This window comes from Gracilinanus agilis, chromosome X, assembly GCF_016433145.1.
Source record: "Gracilinanus agilis isolate LMUSP501 chromosome X, AgileGrace, whole genome shotgun sequence".
NCBI classification, from domain to species: domain Eukaryota; kingdom Metazoa; phylum Chordata; class Mammalia; order Didelphimorphia; family Didelphidae; genus Gracilinanus; species Gracilinanus agilis.
Window position 1 is genome coordinate 18,635,887 of NC_058136.1, and position 10,590 is coordinate 18,646,476.

General features: G+C 43.1%; 1 protein-coding gene across 1 annotated transcript in view; it reads left to right on the plus strand.

Moving 5' to 3' along the window:
* Positions 1-10,458: 10,458 nt before the first annotated feature.
* Positions 10,459-10,590, plus strand: part of SAGE1 (sarcoma antigen 1) — a 68,424-nt gene continuing 68,292 nt past the window's right edge. The window contains exon 1 of the mRNA XM_044682614.1: positions 10,459-10,569. Coding sequence (XP_044538549.1) covers positions 10,459-10,569 — 111 coding nt within the window. The remainder of the gene's footprint in view (positions 10,570-10,590) is intronic.

The following is a 10,590-nucleotide window of genomic DNA, read 5'->3' on the forward strand; positions in this document are numbered from 1 at the left end:
CCACTCTCAGACTAAGCCTGCTTGATATCCCCTCAGGGTTTGAGGCCCACGAGCTCTATTCCTCCCTACGGTTAGGCAATGAGGACTAGCACCCCCTTTCCATTTAAGCTCTTGATATTGACTGGCTTTTACAAAGGGATCTTTACTTTGAAAACATTGCAAGAACAATATAAATCTTTTATACCACACAAAGGGAGTTAGTAGGCTCATGATTTAGTTCAGTTCTTTTTTTTTAATTTAAATTTTTATTTTGAAAATTTTCTCATAGTTACATGTTTCATGTTCGTTCCCTCTCCCCCAAACCGCCCCCCCCCACATAGCCAACGCACAATAACTCTGTTCTTATATAGTATTCATCACACCAAGTTCATAGCCAAAGGTGAGGCATGACTTCAGACTGTAGAATGTTGGGGTGCCTTTTAACCCTTTGAATTCACAAGGTCAGAGACTCCAAAATCCTTCGTGTAAAAGGGGAAAGAACACATACAGAGGCCCTTTCACAGGGTCATATGGCTTCACAGAAGAGAAGATCCCACCAGCTTTTCTTGGAAGATAATTGACTTTCACCAAATGAGATAAAGAGGCCATAGCTGAAGGTGACAGGCCCTTTGTAATGGGCCTCCCTTTCACCATAGAGCCAAATATAGAATGCCTATGCACATTCCATGGTCTCCTCAAGTCCACTTCCATTACATGTCATCATGACTCCTCTAGAAGTCAACTCCCTGGTTTCTTCCGCATGAAGGGAGATGCCAGACCATCACTGCCTAAATTTGAACTTTGACATCTGCCAACTCTAAATGGTCTATATGGGAAAGAAGCTCCCTGAGGACAGGCACCATTTCCTTTTTGTCTTTTTAGCTCCATTTGAGCCATGAAAGAAAGGTTCATGTTGATGGGATTATAGGATCCTGGGTTTCAAGTTGGAAGGGATACTGAATGCTATCTAGTTATTTGGCCAAAGAGAGAATTGAGACCAGAGAGGGGAAGACTTGCCTAAGAATGAACAAGTAGTACGTGACAACTAGGATTTGAACTCAGGACCTAACACTTCCTGCACTATACCATGGGACTAGAAATATGATCAAATCAAAGTTTTTTCCAAGACGGAGGTAAAGTTGGGCATGTTTAAAGACAAAGGAGACCACACAAGGGAACAGCGATTTCCAAGCCACATGGAAAGGAGTGTAGGAACCGACCCAAGACATGTTTATAGAAAGGGCTTATAAATGGGCCTTAGGAGATTTTTCCCAGAAGACCAAAAGGGCCCTGGAGAAAAAGGAAGTCAAGTGGTATTGGGAAGAGGCCAAGGAAGCCACTAAAGTTGTACTTTAGATGACTTTGACAAGAACTGGTTCAGCTTAGAACCAAAGGGTGATCTCAAGGCTCAGGTGGAAAAGAAGGTTATCTTGCCTAGCCACAAAAAAGAAAATCGAAGTCTGCTTTGGGGAGTAAGAGTGAGGATGGGGCCAGGATGGAGCCTATTCAACATTGTTGAGGCTGAAGGATGAGGCTTTGTGGCGGATATCTCCTTACACTGAATAGATGCATCTTCATTGGTACCATATTTAAGTCTTTTCCCCCTAGAAAATGTTAATTACTTTACCCTGGTTCACAGAATCATGGCATTTTAGCTTTGGAAAAGATCTCAGAGGCAATTTAGTCTAACCCATACCCCCTAAAAAATTACCTCTAGTCCAAGGGTTCTTATTCTTTTTGGTGCCATAGACCCCTTTGGCAATCTAGTAAAGCCCATGGACCCTTTCTCGGAATCACTTTTTTATGTGTAACATGAAACACCTCAGATGACAGAGGAAGCCAGTTACACTGGAATGAAATGATCACCATATTAAAACGTCCCTGAATTCAGGTTTAGAACTCCTATTCCAGTGATTCCCAAAGTGGGCACCACCGCCCCCTAGTGGGTGCTGCAGCAATCCGGGGGGCAGTGATGGCCACAGGTGCATTTATCTTTCCTATTAATTGCTATTAAAATTTTTAAAAATTAATTTCCAGGGGAGCTAAGTAATATTTTTTCTGGAAAGGGGGCGGGAGGCCAGAAAAGTTTGGGAACCACTGTCTACTCTATAACATACTTGGGAGAGAGTTTACCCATTCTTTGCCTGAAGACTTCCAATGCTTATCCACATAGTATGGTCGCTAACCTTATCCTGTCCTCATCCTCCACATATAGACTCTCTTAGCCTCCAAAATGGTAGCAATAGGCAACGCTAAAGCATCAGACAAATTGTTAGAGGAAAATAAACCTCCAACTGGAAGAATTCCTAAACCAAACTTCCTGGAGAAAGGGAAAGGATTCTATTATGATAAAGCTGAGGTAGCTCCCTCTTAGTTCCCAGATCAAACAAGAGGTGAAGCCAAGGACCAGGAAGGAACAGAGCACATTTGGCCTTGGCCTACACGATTACTGTGAGTTACAAGGTAGTTGACCATTGATCACTAATTATTTTCCCTTCATGGGGAAACCCCAACCACAGAGTTGTATATCTAGTATAATTCTAGAATTCTATGGGTCCATGGAAAGGAGGGGACTTACTAGTGAAAACTAGCTATACTCCATAGTAATATCAGGTTCTTTTTGCTTTTGGGGGAACCTCATGTTAGGGAAGCGTTTTAAGTTGGGTCAGCTTCATAATGTAAGATCTAGGAGAAAGAGAGGCTCACTGGAAGACAAGAAGTTGTTCTCTCTTTCTCTCTCCCTTTAAAAAAATATTTTAAACCCTCATCTTCTGTCTTGGAATCTATACTAAGTATTGGTTCCAAGGCAAAAGAGCGCTAAGGGTTAGGCCATGGGTGTTAAGTGACTTGCCTAGAATCACACAGCTAGAAAATATCCAAGGGCAGATTTGAACCTAGGACCTCCTGTCTCCAGGTCTGGTGCTCTTTCCACTAAGATACCTAGCTGTCCTGCTTTCTCTGTTTATGGGTTTAAGTCCTTTGTGTTTTGCTTCTTCTGTCATATGAAATGAAGCCTATCCTCTATCAGCTACATTGCAAGTGCTTACATGGGAGGTAAAGGCCTTTTTACCTTTTTTGTATAACAACTTAGATGTAAGCCATATTCTAGTACTCTTTTTTTTTAAAACCCTCACCTTCCGTCTTGGAGTCAATACTGTGTATTGGCTCCGAGGCAGAAGAGCGATAAGGGCTAGGCAATGGGGGTCAAGTGACTTGCCCAGGGTCGCACAGCTGGGAAGTGTCTGAGGCCAGATTGGAACCTAGGACCTCCCGTCTCTAGGCCTGGCTCTCCATCCACTGAGCTACCCAGCTGCCCCCTATGTTCTAGTATTCTTAAGGGAATCCTTCGCTGAGGGGCATGGACTAAAAAGTCATTTGTAAGAAGCCCTGCTAAGATTAAACCAATTCCATAGAAACTGAGGGCTTGAGTGCTGGGAGACAGGGAAAGAATTCATTCTACCCCACTTTATATCTCTGATCCAAACATGGACCTTCTCTAAATGGAAAAGGGCAAAGAAAAAGAGACGTATAGACCCCTAGCATTAATGAATGTTGATTCAAAAGGCGCTAAATAAAAAATTAGGAAAACAAATCATAGCAACATACTACCTCCCCCAATGTATTATTACCAAGTTGGATTTATTCCAGGAATGCAATGATGTTTCAATATTAGGAAGACAATAAAGCTAATAAATCATATTAATAACACAATAAAAATCATGTGACTATTAATAGCTGGAGAAAAAGAGACATCAATGGAATATAGCATCCATTTGTCAAAGACATTGAAAAGCACAAGAATGAGGATTTTTTCCTTTGACATAGTAAAAAGTATTTGTCTGAAACCAAGAGCTAGCATTCTTTGTAATGGAGAAACTTCAGATGCTTCCCCACAAAATATAGATAAAACAAGAATGCCCACTATCACCAGTATCATATGACATAGTTGCAGAAATGCCATTCCTAGCAATAAGAAACAAAAAGTCAAAGACACTAGCAAAATAAGCTAAAATATTTCTGTTTGCAGATGATAGGAGATGTTACGTAGATCCGAGAGAATCAGCAACCTCCAAAATTGAGATAATAAATGGCTCATGCCAAATAACAGGACCCAAGTTCAACTCACAAAAATCATCAGCATTTCTATGTTGCTTACACAACCTGAGAAAAATAGATAAATGCCCTTTAAAATAACAAAATGTATTAACTATCTGGGAGTTATCCTACCAGGCCCCACACAGGATTTTCAAAAAGATAATTATGAAACAATTTTTATGGGAATAAATAGTGAAGTCAGGATTGACGCATGAGAAAATTAAAAAAGTGATGATTCCATTCAAGTTAACCTATCTGTTTAAGTCAATCCCAATGGACTACTGTGTGGAACCAGACAAGATAATTTAAAAAAAAACCCACCTGGAAGAACAGAAGGTCAAGTATATCAAGGGAAGGAATGAAAGCAGCGCTAGGAAGCATAGCAGAATGGAAGGTAGCACACTGCATTTCCAGACCTTATATTATACTGTCAAGTAAGTGCCTAAGCAGTGTGGCACAATGGCCTTGGAATCAGAAGATAGTGGAATCGTTGATTTTAAGCTGGCAGTGGTCACAAAGGTCATCTACTTCATTCTTGTTGTTGTTCAATCGTGTCTGATTCTTTGTGAGCCCATTTGGGGTTTTCTTGACAGAGATCCTTCTCCAGCTCTTTTTATGTCTAAGGGCAGATTTCAACTCAAGTCTTCCCGACTCTAGCCCCAGCACCCTACCCATTGTGCCATTTAGCTGTCCTTCCTTTTACAGATGGAGAAATTAAAATTAAGTGACTTGCCCAAGGTCACACAGGGGATTGGATTGGCTGGGTTGCAAAAAAAAAAAGTCTATGATTATTGCCAAAAAATAAGTGTATGAAGCCTGAGTTCTTCTCCAGGTTTAGCAACTTTCTGTCTTCCCCACTTGGTCCCTCACTAATCCCCTACATTTTCTGAAACTTGACTACATCTATTAGCCCTCTGTTTCCCCATATCTGGGGAAGTCCTTCTTCCTCCTTTCTGAGTCAGTCATAATCCTATTCTTCCTTTCAGGCCTCTTTCACATCCTACCTTCTAGCCCAGAGCCTGACCCATAGTAGGTACTTAACAAATGTTTATTGACTCGCTGACCTTCTCTTTTGAAGCCTTCCCTGACCCTTTCAGCTCTTAGCAATTTTTTCCTTTTTATTTTTCTTTCTTTTTTTTTTTTTAAACCCTTACCTTCCATCTTGGAGTCAATACTGTGTATTGGCTCCAAGGCAGAAGAGTGGTAAAGGCTAGGCAATGGGGGTCAAGTGACTTGCCCAGGGTCACACAGCTGGGAAGTGTCTGAGGCCAGATTTGAACCTAGGACCTCCTGTCTCTAGGCCTGGTTCTCAATCCACTGAGCCACCCAGTGGATTGATATAGGAATAAATAATTATTAATTAATTTATAATAAATAATTATAAATTAAGATAAAGGAATCTTAATGCAAGTGTTAGATTTTTCCCTTTTTCGCATGCAGATTTTATGGCATTCTAGTCTGCCTTGTGGCCTATTTTGTATAGCAACTCCTATGCTATTTCCATTTTTCTTGCATGGGAGACTTGTTTGAAAACCACTAATGTGATCTTCAGCTTCACTAGAGGGGACTAATTTCCAAGAATCAGGTGTTAGGCTTGCCATCCTCTGTCCTGGTCAATCAAGCAATTAATAAAACATTTCTTCAGTACCTTCTATATGCCAGACACTGTGCTATACACAGGGGGTACGAAAGGAGGCCAAAGAGAGTTCCTGCCCTCAAGGAGCTCCCAATCTAATGGTCAGATGACATGTGGAATCTTGTATTTAGCTTGAGAGACCATATTTTTTATCTTTTTATTTTGGGGGGGAGAGCACATTTTAAGAAGGATGACATTATTAGCCAAACAGTGTCCAGAGAAGGGTGACCCAGATGGTGAAGGGGGAACATGCCAGCTCTCTTCAAGTATTATAAGGGCCCTCACGTGGAAAGTGGATCAGACTTGCTCTCTTAGGTCCCAGAAAGCAGAACCAGGAGCAATGTAAGGGAGCGAGGGTAGGGTAATCACCATGAGTCTTGATATCAGGGAAAACATCCTAATGGGGCTGCCTCACATGAGGTAACTTTCTCCTCACTTTAAGCAGAATATGGAGAATACTTGTTAGGTTAGATCAGATCATTATTGGACTCAGGAAGACTGGAGTTTAAATCCAGCCTCGATATGTCATAGCTACGTGACCTTGAGCAAGTCACTTAACCAATGTTTGACTCAGTTTCCTCATTTGTAAAATGGGAATGATAATCGTACCAACCTCCCTGCCCAGGGTTGCCGAGAGGATCAAATGGGATAATAATTTTAAAGCACTTAGCACAGGACCTGGCACATAGTAAGCACTATGTAAATGTTAACAATTATTATTAGTGTCATGCTGGGATTCTCATTTTTGAATGGCTCAGATTGAGATCTTTTACAATTCTGGAGATTCTGTGACTGCAGGCTCCCTGAGGGCAAGTATTTAAATGAGCACATTTTTAAGGGAGCTTGTATGTTAGCCCTTTTGCATGGTCCTTAGCAGCAAGCTCGGTATTCATATTTACTTTACTTTAGATATACAATTAATTTGTTGAATTTCTGGACATTTGGGGGTGGTTTCTAGGACTTCTTCCATAATACTTAAATTAGATGAGTGGCCTTAGGCAAGTCACTTAACCTCAAAGCCTCAGTTGCTTGATCTTTAAAGCTGGGATTTATAGTACATTGGCAGAAAGTAGCACAGTTAATAGAGTACCAGGCTCGGAGTGAAGAAGACCTGGATTCATATCTAGCTTCGGACACCTCCTAGTTGTGTTACCCTGGGCAAATCACTTTACCCAGTTGCCTAGCCCCTTCCATTCTTCTTTCTTAGAAGTGATACAAGGAGCTAGCTATAAGGAATGATGAACAGGATGAATTCAGAAAGAGCTGGAAAGACCTACAAACTAATGCAGAGTGAAATAAGCAGAACCAAGAGAACGTTATATACAGTAATTGTGACATTGTGGAATTACCAAATGTGATAGCCTTTGCTACTAAAGCAATCCAGGATAATTCTGAGGGACTTATGAAAAAGAATGCTTTCCACTTCCAGAGAAAGAACTGTTGGAGTAGGAATGCAGATGAAAACAAATGATTTATCACTTGTTTATCTGGGTTTATGTTTTAGGGTTTTGGTTCTATAAGATTATTTGCTTACATAAATGAATAATATGGAACTATGTTTTGCATGATAATACATGTATAACCCAGATTATATTGCTTGTCAGCTCTTGGAGGGGCAGGGAAGAAGGGAGGGAGACAATATGGATCATATAACATTGGGAAACTTATGTGGAAACTTGTCATTAAAATAAAAAAATTAAAGAATTTAAATTAATATTTATTTTTAAATTAAATTAATTAAAATAAAATGATTAAATAAAAATAAAAAATTTTAAAGGACAAAAGGTAAGGGTCTTTTAATTTAAATTTAAAATTTTGAAATTTTGAAATTTAAATTTTTAGAATTTTAAAATTTTAAAATTAGAATTTTAAACATTTAAATGAGTGGAGAGGGAGTATGTCTCATGGATAGAGAGTGCTAAGCTCAGATTCTTCCTCCTGCACAACTTACTTTCCTGTCCCTCAGGTGACCTCCAAAGGACATATCTACTAAGTCATAAGTGAGTTAGTGGAATCACTTTCCCACACTAGGAAGAGCTCTGTATTCTGTGGGAATCACAGAATTTTCCTAGTACTTGTAATGCCTACCTCAATGAGTTGCTGTCAGTCAAATGAGATACTACTACTACCATATGTAAAGGGCATTGTAGACCTTAATGCATCACAGAAATATCAGCTAATTTGCCCACCTCTGGGGATAGCCTCTAGAAAAATTGCTGCCTAGGAGAGGCAGTGGTACAATGGAAAAGTGTTGAATCCAAGTTTAAGGAAGGGTTGTGCCATGTTCTAGCTGTGTGACCTTGGACAAGTCACTTCCAAGGGGCCTTGGCTTCCTCATTTGTAAAATGAGGATTGACTAGGTGACCCCCATGGCCTCCTAGTTCTGTCTATGATCTGAAATGATTTGTAATCACTGGAACCCAAAATTTAGAGCTAGAGGTTGTCTTATCCAGCACTGATTTTATGGATAAGGAAAGAAATGGACATCCAAGTTCATACAGCTAGTTTCTTCTGACAGGAATTCCAGTCAAGTCAGCAAACATGTTTTCAGCTTGCTACATACACCAAGTATTTTGCTAAGTGCCAAGGAAGCCAGGAAAGGCAAAAACAGTTGGTGCTTCCAGGGAGCTCACAATCTAATGTGCAAAACAACATACAAAGATAGAAATTAATATTATTCGATCATTTACTTGTTATAATTAAAATACTAATAAAAATAACATTAATAAGCAAGTTCTAGGCTAGGTATGTTGGAGGCAAATTTAAAGGGAAGGCACTGGCATTAAGGTGGACCTGGAAAGTTTCTTTCAGAAGATTGTTAGCTGAGACTTGAAGGAAGCCAGCAGATGGTAGTGGGCAGAGAGAGCCTTCAAGGCATAGAGGCCAGCCAGTGAAAAAGTCAGGCGATAGATGGCTTGTGCAAGAACAGTAAGGAGATGGACGTCCCTAGAGCACTGAGTATGTGGAGGGAGGGAAGGCATTCGGAAGCCTGGAATGGTAGGAAAGGGCCAAGTTATGAAGAATTTTTCAAGACGAACAAGGATTTTATATTTGATCTTGGAGGCAATAGGGAGCCACAGGGGGTTTATTGAATAGGAGTGACAAAATGAGATCTGCACTTTAGGAAGATCGCTTTAATAGCTAAGTGGAGGAAAGACTAGATTAGGAAAAGAACTGAGACAGACTTTATAGCAGTAAAGAGTGAGGCGATAAGGACCTGTACAGGGCAGTGGCAGAGTAGAGAAGGAGTTGACGTGAGAGGTTTTAGGAAGGTAGAATCAACCGGACTTGTGCAGTGGGATGGGGGTGGGGGAGGGCGGGGTTGGGGAGCGAGGCAGAGGCAGGGCTGTGACTGCGCTGTGAAATGTCTACTGGGAGTCAAAGCACAATGCACCAGCTATCATCCAAGATGTGAACTGTATATTAAGGTCATGAGAAGCTGTCTGGGAGAACATTTCAATCCACTTTTTAGGCTGGATTTTCCAAACTAGTACTTTTCTCCCTTATCCCGTGTTTGGGGCGGGGAGATGGCGAGGGGGGCGGGGGGGGGGCGGGGAGAGAAATGGGTGTGTAAGACTGCGGATCCTAGAAAGTCAGGCACGTTGGAAATTCAGATGTGGCAGGATCTCCCAAGCTGGAAAGGCGTCCACTATGTCTGACCACCCCGAAAAGGCCCAGCCCCAGCAAGACCACTAATCGCAGCTCTCCCAGGCTTTCGCCTAAGCTTGCCCTACGGAGTACTCTGATGAAACCACACAGCTCCTAGAAGGATTTAGGCAGGATAAAGGGGAGCCAGCCCCTTTTGGGGGGGGGCGTGGTGCTTCAAGTGGGCTTTGCAAGCCCAATTTGCATGCTGTGTTCACAGCAGCCTCCTGCCAACTACCGGCCAGAGGGGAGAGAAGTGCAAAAGCTCCTCTCCTTAGTTTCTTGCAGGAGACCTCTTGCATAGGGAAAGGACTTCGGTTTCTTCACAGAAACTGGTAACCAGCGTGGCCCGCTGTAAAGTTTAGTTTCTGGTGAGACTAGCCCTCCCGCCGCCCGGCACTTTTACTTAGAGTCAATTGCTATTTGCTCCTTCCACCTGCTCCTGCCGAAGCGAGAAGGAAAAGTGTTGGGCGATCCCCAATACCACCCCTCCCACCCTCTCTTCCTCCCTCCCTCCCTCCTTCCCTTCCCTTCCTCCCTTCGACACTCGCCAGGGCGGGAGGGAAAGCCTGGAGCATGTGCTCTGCCCTAGCCGAGGACTCCCTGGTGTGCCCTGGGAATGGCTGGAACCCCTCGGCCCCACCCCCTTGGCCTCCCCGCAATTGAATACGCAAATTTGGAGTCCGGGCTAGCCAATGGCAAGGGTCCGAGTCACGTGAAGCCCAGCCCCCACCCCAGAGGTGAACCCGTAAGAAGTTGAGTAGCGCACTGTCGGGAGGCAGCGCTCCCGGCTGGAGGCAGCCTACGAAGCGACTACCTGTGGGGGGTGGCGGGGGGAGTGGCAGGCGGCAGTGGCAGCTGCAGCGACCGTGGTGGCGACGGGGCGGCGAGGGAGAGAAGAGAAGGGGGTGTTAGCACTCTGGGAGTGGGGTCGAGAGAAATCACAGGGTGAAAGCGACTTGGGGTTCGGGAGCGCTCCGCGAGTAGAGGCTCAGAGCTGGACCTGACCTTTCTGCCTTGCCCCGTGCCACTCGGCCCCTTTCAGCCGAGGGAGTCCTCCCTTGGATCTGAGCGGGCAGGGTTCCGGGGTCCCTGCAGCGAAGATGCCGATCCTCCTGTTCCTACTAGACACGTCGGCTTCAATGAACCAGCGCACCGAGCTAGGTACCACGTATCTAGACATAGCAAAGAATGCCGTAGAGATTTTCCTAAAGGTAAGAGCAGCCGGGACTTGG